General features: G+C 42.8%; 1 protein-coding gene across 1 annotated transcript; it reads right to left on the bottom strand.

Annotated features, from left to right (window-relative positions):
- Nucleotides 1-1,547: 1,547 nt before the first annotated feature.
- On the bottom strand, nucleotides 1,548-13,237 carry TRAT1 (T cell receptor associated transmembrane adaptor 1). Its single transcript, XM_035115803.3, has 6 exons — nucleotides 13,097-13,237; nucleotides 6,493-6,609; nucleotides 4,065-4,101; nucleotides 3,527-3,597; nucleotides 3,006-3,064; nucleotides 1,548-1,918 (listed from the first exon to the last, which is right to left on the bottom strand). Exons 2-6 carry the CDS (start codon nucleotides 6,605-6,607, stop codon nucleotides 1,655-1,657), a joined length of 546 nt encoding a protein of 181 aa, XP_034971694.2. The 5' UTR covers nucleotides 6,608-6,609; nucleotides 13,097-13,237; the 3' UTR covers nucleotides 1,548-1,654.
- Nucleotides 13,238-20,173: the final 6,936 nt, after the last annotated feature.

Below are 20,173 nucleotides of genomic sequence, written 5' to 3' on the forward strand. Positions count from 1 at the left end.
GTTTTTAATTTACTTGATTAGGTCATTAGGTGAGGATAACTTTGAATAAACATTTTGGCAAAGGGGACAAAATTGGAGCAAATGTCATCTGTAAATATTTATCATTAAACTAACAAAAGATGTCTTGGTATATAAAAGGCTAGTAGAAGATGTGTCAGGTCATCAAGGCACAAACCTAAATCAACCGGCCTTTTTTTCCAACAGCCTGCACTTAAATGCCACTCACCAATTTCAATGGCGTTAAATTTGCTTAACTGCAACTCTTTTTTCAGTACTGGACTTAAAAAATCTTTTTAAAATTTATTACAAGGCACAGCCTTAGACTAAGCTAAGTGAGTATATCTGGGGAATAATAAGGAGTAGATTATAAAACAGACTACAGTACTGTGTAAAAAGAGAGTCATAATTCAAATACCTAGAAGAATGTCAAATTCTTCCTTGGAGATTTATTTTTACACCTCATTTACCCCTTTCTTTCCAGACAATTGAATTCAGATGCACAAGACATTACACACTCGTTGAGCAATGGGGAGCGGCTCTAGCAGTACTTATCAGCAGGAAACAAAACATATGTGGACATTAAATCTGCTCGTTGAACAAGTGTAAATTAGGTGAACCAAAGTTGTTAACATTATTCACTAATTAGCCCTAAATATCACACCATGTTACTAGACACACAATATGCATGGTGTTGCTAAATGTACAATGTGGCAAATCCTAAATACATAATAGATGGACAAGGTTCACGTTGAAAAGTTAACAACACTTTAGTCTTTCCAGTATGAGACCTAAGGCAGGCATAGGCAAACTCCAGCCCTCCACATGTTTGGGACTACAATTCCCACCATCCCTGACCACTGGTCCTGTTAGCTAGGGATAATGGGAATTGTAGTTGCAAACATCTGGGGGGGGGCAGAGTTTGCCTATGCCTGACCTAAGGGCTTCCTTCTATGGACTAGTGCTCTAGCTACATAGCTATGTGCCCTGGCTTGTACATACACGTTTATGGGAAAGGGGTCAGCTCTGAAACAGTATGAGGGGAGAAAAGGAATTTCCTGTGTGAATCAGGCTTACCTACATAAGCACCCAGTCAGACGGAGTTTCAGTTCAGTCAAGTCTTCCATTAAGAAGTTGATACGATCTAGCAGTCCGACAGTTTTCTGGGTCATGTGGCCAGCATGACTAAACCACTTCTGGCACAAGGAGGACTGGGATGAGTGCCAGAGTGCACGGAAACGCCATTTACTTTCCCGTCGCAGTGGTACCTACCGTATTTATCTACTTGCACTGGTATGCTTTCGAACTGCTAGGTTGGCAGGAGGCGGGACAGCAACGGGAGCTCAACCTGTCGCGGGGATTTGAACCGCCGACCTTCCAATCAGCAAGCCCAAGAGGCTCAGTTGTTTAGACCATAGCGTCATCCTGTCCCTATACACACACACACACACACAGTATATTATTTCTCAGTTGACAATCTACTTGGCAATGGACCCTGCTAGGCCAAGGTCAGAAAATGTAGAGCTATTACTGAACAAACATCCTTCCTATTTAGCTACAGGTAATTAGTTTCTAAGCTACCTGGTATCAACCCAGTTGTTCAGTTGTTTTCCAAGAAATTTATCAGCTACAATAACTCAGCTGGGCCAAATTCCTACTAAAAATTGGCATCATTCATAGTGTGAATTAACCCAAATAGTCTGTGGGGATCCTCATGAGTTGGATCCTCAGACAGTTCATTCTCAGCGTTCAGTTGTTCACTGTTGAGGTAAATGCAGGTGTCAGAGGGCAAGTTGCTGCTTCTGGTCAGTTGGTCTTCATCCACTTCCAAGGTAGGATATTTCTTTTTTCGAGGGTTTTTGTGTTTCCTCCTGACACTGTGATCTAAGGAAGCATAGCACATCTGACGCTCAGCTGTCTGCTAGAAGAAGGCAAAGAATAAGTAATTCATATTAGTTAGTAATGGGGTTGTAGTTATTTTTAAAAGAACCTATGAGGCTGCAGTATGTGGGGTTTATTACACAGATTATAAGGCCAGCGCTTCTGTCCGCTTTTCTAACTTACACGCTGCACACGCCTGTTCTGTGACCGACATGTCATTGACACTTGTCATTCCTCCATGCCTTTCCTTTCCCTCTGCTTTCCGCCATTCTTCTAGGCTTTGCCTAGAATGGATTTCTGTGCCGAAACACCGGCACATTTTCTCGTCAGGGAAAAGGTACACACCTTGCAATGGGCAGGTAGCACAGTGCATGCCAGTATGCCACTTCACAGCTCGTCACATGAGTGGCTGTGGCATGAACATGTGAAAAAGGCTGAGAAATCACCGCACAAAACTCCCAGGTTAAGGGGGCTGCAAATGGATTTTTCCAGAATCACCTAAAGCAGAAATGAGCGGTAAACTTGCTCTATACTCCCATTAGTTTCTCGGAAGTGGCTTTTACGTCATGTGAAAGCTCAAATATAATGTGCAAAATAAGAGTTAGGGAAAGAAAACAGAATAAACTCTAGCGTGAATAGAGTCATTGTTTATTTGTCTTTCTCTTAGGTTTGCAACAAATTAAAATAACCACTTTGTATAGTGCCATGCACACTAATGGTGCTTAATAACTGTGTATAAAGACTTTAAGTGTAAATGCAATAACTGGAGTATAAGGAGAAAATGTATTGGGGCTATTCAGTGAACTTTTGCAGAAGCACTAGCAGAAGACGACTTGAAGTGCAGCACCTTAAGGCATCTGGGTTAGGTGCAAATAGTGGGCCTTAGAAAGGCTGTGGAAAGAGCTTTGTGCAAACATAAAGGCTGGTTTGCAGGGAGAGGAAGGGACTTTTATTAAATAACATTTTTCCTAGAGATCAGAAGAGGCCTTCTGCTAGTAGAAGGGCACCAAGCTGACAACGGAGAAGGGAAGAGTATCAGAACATATGATTCTGGCATTTACATTCACACAAACAGCTCAGATGCAGAATGTCAACCTTCTCTAGAAAGGAAGTCTCCGTAGTAATACCTGTACTTCATTGGCAGATGTGTGAGGGTGGGCATTCATTTGTTCATAGCAGCTTTCATCTGGAGATGGTATGAAACAGAACATCATTTAAAAGAGCTGAGGAATGCTACCAATGATTTAAATATCCTGCGCTGAGCTGTAGCAAATTAATTAGAATCTGCAGTATGGCCGTTTTAAACATGTCATAAAATATGAATATACATTTAGAATATTCCCTGGGCTGTTAAAATAACATGATAGAAATGTGCCCAGTTATCAGCATTTAAATTCTGGGGAGGGGCTGGGGACTTGTAAAATCTTCAAATCTAAATTTTCTGTGTATATTTTATACGACTGTGCCTCTGAACATTGTGCCCAGCTATGTTGGATTGTATTCATCTGTGCTAAACATACTTAGATCTGCAACAGTCTGTTCCTTTTCAATAAAAATAAAAAATATTCAAATCTTTGCTTACTCTCACAGGAAATGCTTTGACATATTATCCTAAATGCAGAAGGCAGACGTCTTAAACGCAACTTACTTAGTATGTCTTGATGGTGATGATTCAGGTTGTCATAAACAGGGCATTCTTCAGTATAGAACTCACCAGAGCTGTAAAAGAAATTATAGCTATAATGTATGCCAGGATGCAAGAGAGTCTGGTTGTGCTACAGCTGCTAGAGGTCTGTTTGGCAGTCATGAGGAGGTGATGGCCTTTTTGGTGGTGGTGCCCGATCTATGGAATCACTCCCTCCACCTCACTAAATTAGACGAGCACCAACATTAAGGTCCTTTTGTCAAATAAAAAAACCCATGCTTTCACGCTATTGCTAATCCTTCATTTTCAGTAGGTTGGCTATTGATGTTAACCCTGGTCAAGGTTTCAGGGGCATTTTATATGTGACAGTTTCAATGCCAATCTTGCATTTTAAAAGTTGTTCAGAGTCATGTGAATGATGTGAAAAGCTGTACAGAAATGTCTTAAATAAATATTTGTATTTATATGTAATCAAGATAACCTTCCATACCAGCCCAATCACTTTTCACCCATAAAAAAGGAAATAAAACATTTGCCATACCTTGGGTCGTATTGCTGATAGTCTTCATATATTTTATCTGGAAAGTATTTTGAGCAAATTAGGAAAGCATTTCACACCTTCACGTAACTCATCTTCTAGAAAGCTGTTTTATTATTTTAAATCTTTCCTGACTTACACCTTTCCGGTCAGTAATTAGGTGCAGCAGCCTAAATTTAACAGCTCAGGTTTAGATGTTATCCCCTTAACCAGTTCAGTTAACCCACATTTTTGTACATATTCTTGGTGTCTAAGCAAGACTGCAGTGAAAGAGTGCAAGAGAAAAGCTTTTTTAAAACCGCCTTTAAGATCCCAAATTAAGTGATCAAAATATATAGTAAAACCAGAACTGAGGATATCTAGTATGTGCAAAGTAACTCAATAGAAAATTAACCCAATCATCCTTGGTTGAACTCTTCCACAGGCGAACAGCTACAGTAGACTCCAGCATCCCTCTAATTCTATTACAGTGGTACCTCGCAAGACGAATGCCCTGCAAGACGAATTTTTCGCAAGACGAATGCGTCTTGCGATCTGATGGTGACTCACAAGACGCATTCCCATAGGAATGCATTGAAGTTTAATTAATGTGTTCCTATAGTCAAAAAAGAAATTTCAATGCATTCCAATGGGAAACCGCGATTCGCAAGACGAATTTTTTGCAAAATGAATTGACTCGTGGAACGAATTAAATTCGTCTTGCGAGGCACCACTGTATCTACAAAAATAAAATAGCAGTTCCTATAATTTACAAAGCACGTTTTTCCAGCCTGTTTTGCCTACAGAATTTACCTTTTCTCATTTACAGTGGCAGTAGTGCAGCTCTTTGTGATCATGTCCTGATTAATTTCAGACTAATTCCAGACTTCCACTTCCACACAGAAAGCAGGCTTAGATTTTTTTTTTTTAAAGGGTAAATGATCCCTGGATGGTTAAGTCCAGTCAAAGGTGACTATGGGGTGCGGCGCTAATCTCACTTCAGGCTGAGGGAGCCGGCATTTGTTCACAGACAGCTTTCCTGGCCATGTGGCCAGCATGACTAAACTGCTACTGGTGCACGGAGAACAGTGACAAGTGCCAGAGCGCATGGAATGCCGTTTACCTTCCTGCTGCAGCAGTACCTATTTATCTACTTTCGCTGGTGTGCTTTCGAACTGCTAGGTTGGCAGAAGTTGGGACAGAGCAACGGGAGCTCACCCCGTCGCATGGATTCAAACCTACGACCTTCCGATTGGTAAGCCCAAGAGGCTCAGTGGTTTAGACCACAGCGCCACCTGCTTCTCTTCCACACAGGAAGCGGACTTACACAGAAACAAGAATATGGGTCCCTGAAACCCAGTATACTCCACAGTCGACTATGATTGGCAACAACAAAGTCACGTACACGCCAAATATCACAGAGTCACTTAAAACACAGCAAAGTCATAGAATTGTAGAGTTGGAAGGGACCAGGGAGTCATCTAGTCCAACCCCCCTGAAAATTAAATTTGTGACCTTCTGCATACAAAGCATGTGTTCTAGCCCTGAGCTCCCATTACACCTCACATTATTGAAAACTTACTATGGCATTTTTAACGTGTATTATTTTTGTACTGTATATGAATTGCAAACTGATCAATCTAAACACGGATGACATTTACTTAAGAAAAAATAGCATTTAACTTTCCTCAGATCTAGCCTAATTCCTTGGCACTGAAAGGAAATGCCGAATAAATATTTGTGCTTTTATGTAACACTGGTACCCTCCCCATTACTATATCGGATAACTGAAGCTTTGGTCACATTAGGGAGGAAACCATTTTACAGGGTTCTAGTAACTATTTTATTTATTTTACGATATTTATATACACTTGATTGTTGTAAAGCCTCAAAGTGGGCTATAAAAAGAATAATACAATTAAGGGGGGGGAGGGACAGTTAAAACCAACTGAACATATTTAAAACATAATTAAAATGAATGATAAGCTATAAACCAGATTAGACACATATCAGCATTCTACATGTCTAGCTATGTTTTTCCTGAACGAAAAAAGGTTTTTAGCAGGCACCCAAAAGAGTACAGAGAAGGCACCTGCCTGGTATCAACAGGCAGGAAGTTCGAAAGTGTGAGTGTTGCCATGCCAACAGATCAACTTCTTGCAAATGTGGAACGAGCATCATATAGTGGTTGAGAGGACATATATGGGGGTAAGGCAATCTCACAAGTAAACTGGTCCCAAGCTGCTAAGGAAATTATATACGTACTACTAATAACACCTTGAACTTGGCTTGGTTGCAGATCAGCAAACCAGCACAGGTCTCTGAGCAAAGGGATTGTATGCTGTCAGGATATCACTCCTGTTAGCAATCATACGACAGCATTTTGCACCAACTGCCTCTTCTGGGTGAAGCACAAGGCTCCCATAAGCCAAAAAAATCTACTGCCTCTTACCTTTCCTTTTCTTTTCCTTCAAGTAGTACGATACATTCTTCGCCAAGGACATAATCATAATTGTCGTTACAAAACCCAGAGGTACCCAGCAAGAGATACATTGAAAACCGTCCATTTCTATAATAAATTTTTTTACACAAATTAAAAAAACAACAACAGTTTTACACACACACACACACACACACTTCATAGTTATTGTGACTTTCGGTATTGGATCAGATTGTTACAATTAATGTTTGATGTTTTATTATGTTTTTATATGTTAGAAGCCACCCAGAGTGGCTTGGGCAACCAGGAGGAGGATTGAAAATAAACACACACACCATTGGTGTGATCTGTCCACCTGTGCCTCCCACCCCCCACTCCATCCTGGTCTTTGTACCTATAATTGTGGGGTGTGCTATAAACTTTATAACCTCTTACCACTGGAAATCCTGTTCAACAGCACATTCAGTCACCCACCCTGGCTTCTGAGGTTTTTACAGGCCCTGACCACACCCTTTCATGTTTATTTTCATGAGCGTTAAAGGCTAGAAACATGCTCTATTTTTAGAAGAAGAAAAAGATGGTGTGGGTAGGCCGTGGCTCATTACGCACTCGAGTCAAGACCAACTTTGGTCTTTGTGCAATGCAACTACAGAATAGTGGAATGCACAGAGCCCTCTGGTTCTCTTTTCAAGGGACTTCCCTTGGGGAAAGAACAACACATCTTTGCTGCACAAATAACATATGTAATTGTCTCACTTCCAGGACACAGGAGGAAGGAGTTGGTCCATCTATCTCAGTACTGTCTACCCTGGCTGGCAGTGGTGTGTCCACCTTTCCTAGGCCTACCTAGAGATGACATGGCTTAAAGCTGCAGCCTTCTGCATGCAAAGCATCAGTTAGACCACTGAGCTACAGGCAAAGGGCTGGGGATAGGATCTATCTGTGGCAGAAAAATGGCACAGGCTGAAAGGGTTGGGGAGGAAATCCTTTCCCCTGCGCGGTGCACAGGTCTTAAGTCTTCCACTTTCGTTTCCAGCCTCTCTTGCCCCCATTTTGTACAATGAATCCAGGAACAAAATGAAAGAAACGAACGGCCATTTCAGACCAAGCTTCCCTTGAACACCTGTGTTTTCAGACGCATGGTGCTTAGCAGGGGCAGTTGGTGCCCATTGGAGCTGGCTGGGTTTCTAGGAAGTCATGGGGTGTGGCTAATGAGGACTTGGAGGTAGGGCCATTTGTTTTGATTTTTTTCTCCATCTTCCTCCCTTGCACATATAGTGTGGATACTTGCAGCACCTAACTTAACTGAAAACTGTCTGTCGTAGTGTCGTTGGTTCAGAAGGGGCTCATACTGACACAGTTGTTTCTCTGCTGGGAAACAAGGTGTGCAGCCTCCACCTGTTCTGTTTCTCTCCCTTTGCAAAGTAGCAGCAGATACTTAAACACTGCAGTTTTATCAGTACTTAGCACTTAAGTGTCTTAAATTGGTTCAGAAGGGCTCCCTGCAGTCTCAGTTGTAAGCTCCACTGAATTCCATAGGGATTGCTCCCTGAGAAGCATGTGCAGTACAGAACTGCAACCTGAATTAATTAGTATCTCCACCTGTTCTTGTTTGGTGTCAGTTTCCAAGTGGGCAGCTATGTTAACCTGTTGCAGCAGGAATAGCAAATTATTTTTATGGCACCTTAAAGTTTAACGAATTGGTTATGACATATGGTTTTGTGGAACAGAGTCCACTGCATGAGATGCATTAAGAGTTAACCTAAGCTGGCAGGAACATATAGGTTATGAAAGGAGTGAGGTCGAAGGGAAATAAAATGCAAAATATACAGCTATTTTGTGAGGATGCCGTAGGGCTTGAATAGACCTGAAGAGATATTTAGGTCAGCATGTTATGGAAGCTGTAATTAACAAGATGTCTATTATATCTGACATAATGCTGTCCATCCTGTAGAACAAGTGCAGATCAGGTGTTAACATACAAAGCCCACAACAACTTGTGCCCAGGAAAACTTGAGGGCCTATCGAGTGAGCCCTTTTAATCCAGCTCAGTTGCTGAGAACATCTGGAGGAATGTTTGTTATTTGTTCCCCATGTTCTAGAACAGGCTTCCTCAACCTCGGCCCTCCAGATGTTTTGAGACTACAATTCCCATCATCCCTGACCACTGGTCCTGCTAGCTAGGGATCATGGGAGTTGTAGGCCAAAAACATCTGGAGGGCCGAGGTTGAGGAAGCCTGTTCTAGAAGCCTAGCTGGCTTCAACAAGAAGTGGGGTATTTAGTATGTGCATACACTGCCCAGCTTAAAATGCAGCTAGGCTATTCTTTTTCTCTGTTTGGAACAAAACTGGTTTGGTGCTTTTTTCAAGCAAGAACTTGCTGGAACTCAGTTCCAGCACCTCTCAGGTGGGCACCGTGGCAATTATAAGAGAAACAAGGGAAGCGTTCATGGTGAGTTCTGGCACCTATTTTTCTAGAACAGGGGTTCCCAACAAAATTTTCTCGAGGACCCCTCATCGAGCCGCTATTGTGACAAGGACCCCCATTAATTCCTAATCCTAAAATTAAAAAGTGAGAGCCAAATTAAGAGTATTTTTATATTTTATATTTATATGTTTTTTACAGTTCTTCCTCTTCATCTGTAGGCCTTTGTCATTTTAACGAACCACTTTTTAACCAACGGTCCATTTTTAACTACGCGAACTGTAGCTTCCGCGAAAAACAACGCTTTGTTTACAAACACTACTGTTTTGCAAAGAGGCAGCGCGCGCCAGGGAGGAGGGAGGGGAATGGAGAAGACAGGGTACCTGCGCAGTAGCGCACAAATGAAGCTGACGCGCGCAAAGCATCTTGGGGAGGTGAGCGATAGTAGAATGCGCGCGCTGCCTCTTTGCAAAACAGTAGTGTTTGTAAAGCGCCACCTAACAGCATACAGCAGAACTACTGCCTCTATCTAATTCTAGTTTTGCGCTAGACTCTGCTCATGCAGGAAGCGGCCAAAACAAAAAATCTGTTATCATACGAAATTTATTTAATATATTTTTTATTCTAATAGCATCTTGCGGACCCCTCTGGCATAGCTCGCGGACCCCTGGGGGTCCCCGGACCACCTGTTGGGAACCACTGTTCTAGAAAAATAGCACTGGGGAAAACCATCCAAATGCAGTATTTCATAAGAAACCACGGGATAGATATGGCTATTGTATGAACAACTGCCTCCAAGACAAACAGGGAGCAACTGGATGCAGAAGAAACAGGAGTGTTTGCAGCAGTTTCCACTGGCATCTTTCAGGCAGCTCATGAAAACTTTTCTATGCCTCTACAACTGTTTACACTTTCCTGATAAGCCAGTCATTGTTTTAATGGTGTTTTATTGTCCTTGTACATATTGTTCTAAACTGCATTATACCAAGTTGAAGGTCCAACTGTCTTCTCACCCCGTAGCAACGCTCCTGCTCTGGAGGGTAAGACCCAAAACAATGGATTCAAGTTACAAGAAAGGAGATTCCAACTAAACATCTGGAAGAACTTTCTGTCAGTAAGAGCTGTTCAACAGTGATGCACACTCCCTCCGGAGGTTGTGGAGTCTCCTTTCTTGGAGGTTTTTAAAGCAGAGGCTGGATGACCATCTGTCATGGATGCTTAAATTGAAATTCCTGCATTGCAGGGGGTTGGACTAGATCAGGGTGGTCCAACACACGGGGGGGGGGTGGCCCTCAAGGCCATTTTTGGTGACCCTTGGCAACATCCAGAACTTCTTGTAGTGGCAACTGGTTTCTTTTTGTTGTTGCTTTGAGGCGCACACGAAAACAAAGCAGCAAAGGCGCTTGTCATGTCTCCCTCAGCCCCTCTGAGGCCAAACAGGCCAGCACTTCCCTTCCCATCCTCTAACCTCACCCAGGGTTGCTCTGTGTATATATAGGCAACAACAAAATAATCATACCAATAACACTATATTAATGTAAGGGAAGTATTTCACCCACACTGGAACTGGGCAAGTGGATACCTCCGTGTTTATATTTATGGCTGCAACCTTGTGCAGAGTGCATTTACCTGGGAGTAAGTCTCAGTGAACGTCACAGTGTTTTCTTATAAGTAGGCCTGCATAAGGCTTGCACTGCATTTTGACCTGAACAGGGCTTAATTCCAGGTCATTGTGCACAGAGTTGTGAACCTGTTCTGTGGCTTGCAACCCAGCAACCTGATTCAGTGCATAATTACTCAGGAGTAGGTCAAGCTACTCCTGTTGTCTAACACTGGTTGTCTAAGGGGTGTGTAACTGATAGAAAGTACCACCTTGTTTAAGAACCAAAGTATTAAGTGGCAACAGCTGTGCAACAACTGAGAAAGAACTGAAGTGAAATAGCATTTTAATCTGAAGTATCCTATGTTTTACTCACTTGTGCCATAAACTTCCTTTGATTAATAAAATCTTTATTGTTTATTTGATCAAATCCTGCCTGAGACCTCAAATTATTAAGTTTCCCCTCACACAAGTCCCCCACAAGATAATCTGGGATAGTTTGTAGGAATTCATGGAATTGGTGTTCTGTGAGGTAGGTGCGCTATATTTAAGTGAGGACAGGCCCAACGGTCCCAGGGGGGAAAGTGCCGTTGCACCGTCGCAGTAGGCTTCTATATAACTGAAAACTGGATCATCACTTTATGATAAAACGGAAGGAATTTGTGTAGCTTGACGATGAAATTAGTGGGATAGTTTTTGGAACAACCTGTTATTCCAAATTGAATAGAATCACTGTTACCGTCTCTTCAGGAAAGGTTGGGTTGCAGTAGCTCTTCAATACGTCTTGTAGTTTAATTTTAAAATTGCACACAGGGAAGAATTCGAAAAAGCTTTACCGGTGTTTCTTTCATAGTGTATGCTTTGACAACTGCAAGATTTCTCCTCCACTACAATATCAGAAGCACTAGATCCCCAATTTACTTTAAATCTAGCTATCCTCCACACCAACTCACCAATTAAGACCTTGATACCCAAGGACTGCTTATGAAATTATATATCTGTATCAATAATGCAAAGTGGAAAGGAGATAGAAAATGGCTCACACTGAACACCTTAGTAATGCTGAGTTGGATGTCAGTAGGTGATGCACCTCTTGCAAAAGATATTGGGACTCTTTTAATTGCCTCAACTTTTAATGTTAAATCCACAGTAATTTTCTTTTCACTTCCCTACACCCGTTTTCAAAATGTGATCCAGGAAATAGAATGTTAGAACAGTCCAACAAATGGAGACGGCAAGAACTGGACTGTTCTTTTATTTCAATAAATGATTATGTAGGAGTCTTCATTCACTGATCCCACACCTCCAGACTATATTTGTATGTGTGCATGGGACTTTCTCATTGCAATCACTTTACCCACAGCCTTAAACAAACACACCTCAATATATATATACATTTTGCCCAAAGCATTCAGGTGCTGGAAGTAACTATGAACACCTCTCTTGTTCTCTTACAATGGCAAAGGTGCTGGAACTAAGTTCCGGCTGAAAAAAAGGCCTGCTAGAACCTAATAAAATTAAAATGAGTGTGAGCAACTCAAGCTAAATACACTGCTATGTTCAGCATATTGCGTCAGAAACAGGTGGCATGCGAACTTTAGGATGAAGACTGCTTACACGTTACTGACTTTAAACAGAGAGGTCATATTTTTCTCAATTCAGAATGAAGCTGGATCGGTGGGAAACACATCAAAGAGTATTTCATAAGATATGGATTGTGGCGTAAGGTTGTGTGTACATGACGCCCCAAGCCAGCAGTGGCAGCACACTGGATTCAGTATATATGGAAGTGTGCACATAGCTAAGAGTCTTTTAACTGCCTGCTTAAGAAAAAGATTAGGAGATCCAAGCATTCAGGGACCTCAGTCCTTTGAATGAAAAGATTATAGTTTATTTTCTACCCACTACATACCAGGCAAACGAAAGTAGAATCTGCGTAATACAGCACCTATAATTTTACCTTTACCTAAAAACAAAGAAAACATTTTCTCCAAACCCTCAGCAGTATAAATAAGTTCCTGTAGCAGTGACCCTTACCAAAAGGAAATCCATTAAGGTAGGCATCCTATGCCCACTTAGAGACTCTGTGGGATTTCCTTCTGGGAGTAAACATGCATACAGTAATTTCTTCCTGCAAGTTACTGAACAATATAAAATTGGTGTAAACAAAGTAATCACCTTGATGACCTTTCAGGATAGGCTTGAACATCTTACAAAGGGTCTGAATCTCTGGAAAGGTATCTTTAAACAGCAGTTAATCAGAACACAGTTAATTGGGTTTTTTAATATTCAAGCTGCGTGGCTTCAGAGGGTAAAAGGCACAGGATAAAAAGCAGCAGTCCCTTAGATCAGGTAGCAATTATAAAGCACAAGCATTAATTGTACCTAACGAATATTAATGGAATTGTTCCTCCACCTAATTTGAGATTATCTAAGGTTTATGAAGGTGACAATAATGACTAGTCATCAGAATAATTAATGCAAGTGTTGAAGCATCGGGTAACTTACCAGAAGATTTGTAACCTCCTACAAAAATAATTAGCCTAAATTAGCATGCCCAAAATTACCAGTAATGAGGATAAGGTACGTACCTTTCAATTTCCTGCCGTTCGCAAATTGAGCACTTTCACTCAAATAGGAAACAAAAACAGTTTCAGAGTTGAGATAACTTTGCAGATTCTGTGGGATGTGTTTACTTGGCCCAATTTTAAGTCAGTATATGGGCACCTGAAGCGCAAGTCTAAATCTTTGTAGATGCAAACAGGAAACGGAGTAGACACCAAGGCTTCTTCTCTAACAACCACGGGACGTGGGCTACGATTCCCCTCTCTTCATTGTTTTCTTAAGAAAGAAAAGATAAGGTGTTCAAGTGATGCATTTAAAGTGTGACAGTGAGAGCCCTCCACCTCCAATCGAAGCACTCTTGAGTGGAGCCTCTGATGAAGGATTCACATAGAACAGGGGTCCCCAGACTTACCGCGCAGTGGGCCGGTGCCCGCCACGCCGACTGCGCGGCGGGCCGGAGGGCAGGGGAGTGCGCGCGCAGCGGGCCGGAGGGCGGGGGAGTGCGCGCCCGTGCGCATGCGCACACGCACACGGGCGGGGGGGAAATCGCCGAAAATCGCTTGTGCGCATGCGTATGGGCCTCCCCCGACCCGGAAGTGCATCGAAAATGACCTCTTCTGGGTCGGGAGAGGCCCATACGCATGCGCAAAATGGATTTTCGGCGATTTTTTGCCGATTTTTCTGATCGTCGCTGCGCCGCGCGCCGTAAGAGCGGGCGGCGGCAGCGGGCGGCGGGGGTCGTCGCGGGCCGGATTGGGAGGCCGATTGGGCCGCATCCGGCCCGGGGGCCGTAGTTTGGGGACCCCTGACATAGAACATGCATTGCATTGTGGGGAATCACTTTTTTTCTGTCATTAAGACAACAATAATACTCATTTAATGCAGCCTCTCCTAATTTCTGAATCCAATTTCAAATTGTGGATCTTGACAAGCCACGAGGCAGAAATACAGTGAGAGGCTTTCCCACCATCATTATGATGATGAATGAGTAGAAGGGGAAATGGAAATAGTTGCATATAGTGCAGGTGGGTGGGTGGGTATGTTATGCACAGGGCAGTCTTGAGCAGGTCACGGGCCCTGGCACTGAGGGGCAGAGATCGCTCCGGCGCCCCCGCCCTCGCAGGGTGCAGCATGGTTTCTGTGCGGCTTTGCCACGCGGTGCCCTGCCTACCGGCCCGGCGCCCTGGCACACCGCACCACCGGGGGTCTACCTAGACCCGGCCCTGGTTATGCATATTTATACACTGCACATGAGACACCCTCTACTCCCTTCCCTGGTTTTGCTGAACAGGTTGGATCCACAAATGTTTCTTTTCTCCCCCCCCCAATTTCTTTCCCTGTCAGCAAATGGTCTTGATTTATGGGCTACTACTAAAACGCAGGTGGCGCTGTGGGTCTAGGACTTGTTGATCAGAAGGTCAGCGGTTCGAATCCCTGTGACGGGGTGAGCTCCCGTTGCTCAGTCCCAGCTCCTGCCAACCTAGCAGTTCGAAAGCATGTCAAAGTGCAAGTAGATAAATAGGGACCGCTACAGCAGGAAGGTAAACGGCATTTCCGTGTGCTGCTCTGGTTCACCAGAAGCGGCTTTGTCATGCTTGCCACATGACCTGGAAGCTATACGCCGGCTCCCTCGGCCAATAATGCGAGATGAGCGCACAACCCCAGAGTCGGACACGACTGGACCTAATGGTCAGGGGTCCCTTTACCTTTTACTAAAATGAGGCTGCTTTTAAAGCTGTATTGTAAACTGTATTTTAAGCCGTGTTTCAATTGTGTTTTTTTTTCTATTACGTTTTATTGTAATTTATATTTGGTGTTAGTCACCCTGAGCCCGGTGCTGACCAGGGAGGGCGGTGTAAATAAAAATTATTATTATTATTAACGAATGGCAGCCTCTGATTGGCCAGGAGGGAGAGTTTAAAAGGAGAGAATTTGAAGAGAAACAGTTAGTTGTGGGAGTTGAGAGGGTTGGAATTGAGGTTGGAGAGGTTGGGAGATAGGTAGGGAAACAGGTTAGGAGACAGGTTGAGGTATAAAGAGTGAATGGGAGAAAGAGTTGGTTCTGGGGGAGGTGGGGAGAAACAACTTCCGCTCTGAGCATATTGTGATGGACAGAGTGTGGTGTCCTGTATGAGGAATAGACCGGAATTTTACTGGGAGTCAGAGACTGAGCCAAGAGCTGGAAAGGAACAGCCTACTTGGGACTAAAATCTTGTCTGGAGGGGAGAGATTCTTCCAAGGAAAAGAAGAAACTCCCAGACCTAGTGAAGGGAGGGGGTGTGGAGAGCCCTTTGGTCTATTACTTAAAGTACCTCAGGAGCAGGATTGTTAAAGGGGGTGGATAACTGAAAGAAAGTATCACCATATGAAGGAACCAAACCTTTAACGCAAAAACTGAGGATGAATTAAAGTGAAATCACACTGTATTCCTGAAGTAACCTAAGCTGAATCCATTTGTGTTATTTACTATCTTGCCTTAAATAAATCTTTATTGTTTATTTAAAGAAAACCGGTCTGAGACTCCAACTTACTAGTTACCCCCTCACAAAGATTCCCCTGCAGGATACTCTGGGCTAACATTTCAAGGGGAAAGGGAAAGAGACCTTCGGGTAAATGGTTGTTCAGTGAGGTGGGGGGCAATTTATCTAAGTGAGAGCGGGCCCAACGGCATAAGAGGAAAAAGTGCTGTTGTGCCTGTCCCAGCTGGGTCCCAAAGTGGAAGGGAAACGTGCAGACTTTTGCTTTTTCTTCAAAGTAGTGAATAACCGGAAGAAGAAAGCAAAGACATGCACTTGGGGAGGATCCATAGTTCAGTGGCACATGACTTGCATGCAAAAGATGCTAGGTTCACTCTCCAGCATCGCCAGATAGGGCTGGGGGGAAAAACCTGTCTGAAACTTGGGACAGCCACAGTCAGGACTGGCAGCAAGGAGTAGGTCAGGAAATGAGAGGAAGCGCTCCTTCAGATAGTTGGGGTCCAAGTCATTTAGGACTTTTTATACCCCCCAAAAAAGGAACAGATTAATCCACTTTCCATTACTTTCAATGGGAAAGTTCGCTTCAGTTTATGAACGCTTCAGTTTATGAACAGACTTCCGGAACCAATTGTGTTCATAAACCGAGGTACCACTGTACTAATATGCCTGATAGTATGTCCCATTGAAATCAATAGGATTTACTTCTAAAAAGGCATGTATGCGATTGTTCTGTACATAATTATTAACTTTTTCTTATAGCTTTCTCATTAACTAAAAGGTTACTCCCAATTTATTGGGCAGAAGATTTTTGTTTTCCTTTATATTAAAAAAATTACTTTTAATACAAATACCTATAAAAAGTGTGGGAAGTGTCACCTTAAGAGAGACGTGCCCTTCTACCTCACGCAAGAGGAAATGTGTCTTTTTAAGATTATGCCTGCGATGACAAATGAGTGTCTCATCTAAAAAAAACAAAGGATGTTGTCTCCTTCAGAAATGTTGTTGGTACAGTGGACGCTTGGGTTCTGAACATGATCCGTGCGGGAGGCAAGTTCGCAACCCGCAGTGTTTGCAAACCCGAGGTATGACTGTATGTGGGGTTTTATGCAAATTTAATCAATAAACTTACTCAGGGTGACATTCCAACTGAATCATGCACAGAGCAGAGCCATTGTAACCGATGGGCATCAGAAATTGATGTTTATTAGTTTCAATAGATCTATTTTGAGTCTGACTAACCTTGTATATCACCCTTAATTAGCATGCAATCCTAAAAATAAACCATGGCCTTGGTTTTAAATAGCATTTAACTGTATTTGAAGACAAAGGTGTCTCTCTTGAAACCATTACTTTCATACTCTCACCAGCTACTGAAAGCCATAGACTTCCTGGGGAGAAACCACTATGTTTTTTCCAGAACTTTGAGTGACACTTTCAGACAGGGGCCTCTAAGAAGTTCTGCACACAGATATTTTCCATTGAAAGAAATCCTGCCTGCCTTCTGTCTTGTGAGACTTTGGTTGTACTGGTGATGCAATGGAGTTAAACAAGTTCACATTTGATAACACAAAAGCATGTATTGCATTAACCGAAGCATAGACTGACCGCTTCTATAGGCCATATAAGAATAACCCTGTATTGGGGACGGTTGTTTAGGGCAGATGTGGGGGAAAAGGAGATTGGGATTTATTGGTAGGAGATTAGAGGTAGGTCTACTTTCCTGTTGTGGTAAAATATTGTCCCCGTCAGACCTCTCGATAACCTTCAGAGAGAAGAGGCAACACTATTCAAAAACAATACATTCAATTTATACAGGAAGGATAATTCAGATCACCAAGTAACACGACTTAAACAAACAAGTGAGTAAGTAACTAACGTGTAGTAATAGCACAGCAAGTGATCGTGAATGCAGTTCCTACAGTGGTATTTATTGGAATAAAATATCATTTGTGATTAGTGGTTAATAATTTTTCTCTCTGATAATGTCTGAACCGTCAGTTGACAATATTCATATATTTGCAACTAATATATTTACAGCACATTTCTTTGTGTGTTTACTCAGAAGTTTGTGATGGGGGAGAAATTCCATTTTCACTCAAAACTGAATTTATCAAATTTGCACTTTCTGAAATAACTTGAGAACAGAAACCCTGCCATCCTCAAATTCACATTTATCTGAATGTTGTAATGTAGTTCTCCAACCAGTGTTCACAAAAATGTATGTATCATGGGAAAGTGTGCATAAATATGAACCTATTTGTGAAAGAAATACAAAAGTGCATTATACGGGGGAAATTGCTTGCAAAAATGTGTACAGTTGTCAAAACAGCATGTAAAATTGTGTTTATGATGATAAATTCACACTCAAATGCTGAGGATTTTTCATGAGGATCTTTTTTTTAAAAAAAAGCAAATTGTTGTAGAAGGTAGAAAACTGAATTCAAAATGGTAAAAAAGAGAGAGAGGAACAGAGAACCATATTTACCCAGAAGTAAGGCCCTTTGGGCTCAATGGACTTGCTCACAAGCAAATATGTATGGGATTGCAGCCTGAAGCTTGTACTGATCTCTCTACAGGGCTTGCTCATATCATTCTTGCCCTTAAGTCAGTCAATTCGTATCTCTTTTTCTCAACCCCTGGATTGAACACTCTTTATCAGCCATGGTGCACTGACAGAGCTTCAGATGGGATGCTGACCCGGCTTCTTATCAGGAGCACAATGATGGGGCAGGCCAGCAAATCCCCCTGCAGCCCTGCCAGCCTCAAGGCCTGTGAGTTTTGTCAGAACTGGGGGGGGGGGAGAAACAGCAGCTGTGGCTTATTAACTGACTTTTGCCCCAGAGATCACTATTTAAGGATTGCTGCCCACCCCATAACAGGCTGCTTACTACCAGTGGGCTGCTCCAAAGGGGGAATTCTCCTTTGGGACTGCTACCTCAGTGTCTTCATGAGGGTGAGGGTACCAGCCTCTTTCCTTTCCGCATTTGTTTTGCTCTGTTACTCTTGTGAAAAAGCAGGTGGGGGGGTTATTTATTTTTGCTATGGTTGCTTGTAGGCAATGATTTATGCCAGTCTGTGCAAGAGCCTGGGTCTGCTGGGTGAAGGGCTCTAAATCCAGAGTTTGTTGGTACAGAGTTTAGGCACAGAGTGGGGCTCTCTTTATGCAAGAGGCTGAGGGGGAATGAGGGCTGCCCCAGGTGAGAGAGAGCGCACTGTTTTGAAGTGAATTGGTTATTCAGGTAGTTTTTTTGTCTTGTTTTCTCTATCCTAACACTCCTATTCACTTCAGTTTAGCTATAGTTGCACCAGGATGTGATGTGACTTATGTTATTGAGCATTCATCCTGGTTTCCAGTTGGGCATTTACACATCCAAACTTTCCAATGCACTTTGCTATCCCTTTCGCAGCTATAGAATGTCCACTTTTTAAAAACAGATTTGTTGTGTATTCATGATGATTTGTGCTCCTGGTAGGATCAGGGTGGTAATATATAAGTCACACTTTCAATAGCATGCCTGCAAAAGGTTGAGGGTGGACATGTTGGGAAATTCCATTCCACCTTAAGGAGCAGACATGTGAGATTGTTACATGCCACATGTCTGTTTACGTTCCAGCACAGATTGCTGGGTACTTCCGTTGTGTACAGCTTTTGTTTTTGAGACTCTCTCTGAGGAGACGAAGGAAAGACGACATGTTATCTTTGTCCTGATTTATGCTTAATAAATCTGCTTGTTATTATGCTTTCACAAGGCTCCTCACGCTGCTTCTGTTCGGGCAGCCCACTCTGCTAATATAGTGTACTCAAACTTTTGAAGCCTTGGTCGCTGGCTTATGTCGCGCCAGAGATCGGGGGATCGTCCAGCATGTTGGCTGGAAGGGCATGATCCAGCTGGGGGCTAGCCAGCTGGCCTCTCGACCCCCTCTGGATGTTGACAGGACATACCGCTTTGTTTCCAATTGGTGCATGCCCCCAATTTCATGCTGAAAACCTTTAACTTTCCATACCACAAATGTTCTGGGAGGGGTGTTAGTCCTTTTGCAGTGCTAAAGCAGAAGAACACAAGGTTAAGCTTCCAGATGGCATGCTGTAACAGTGATGGTCCAGTATAAATTCACCACAAAGGCGCTATTACTGCATAAATGGCATGTTGCAGAATGTGTCTGCAAAAACTCCCATCTGGAGGAACCCCTAAAATTCTTGTACATGTTTTAATCCCTCCCATGAAATACTGCCAGCCTGTAAGTACCATGACTGGTGCTGAGCCTTGCAACGATTGGCCAGAGGTCTTTTACAGCCATGTTAGTTGGAGATTGTGGGAACTGAACTTAGGATCTTTGCATGTAAAGTATGTGCTCTACCAGTGAGCTATGGGCTCTCTCACCATCAGCTCTAGACTGGCCATTGGTCACCTGCTGATGTTCTGTTTGATACACAGCTATTGAAGGCATACAGGAACTCTTCCAAAAATAAATGTGGCAACCCCTGCTGCATTAGTTGGATATTGATGTTATCGTGTTTGATTACCAAGTCGAAGTACCTAACAATCTATATTTTTAAGCAGCGGCATCGACTATAATGTCTGGTTAACACACTTTTTAGATACTAATATGAAACTCCACGCTGTG

Source organism: Zootoca vivipara, chromosome 4, assembly GCF_965207765.1.
Source record: "Zootoca vivipara chromosome 4, rZooViv2.hap1.1, whole genome shotgun sequence".
Lineage (NCBI taxonomy): Eukaryota > Metazoa > Chordata > Lepidosauria > Squamata > Lacertidae > Zootoca > Zootoca vivipara.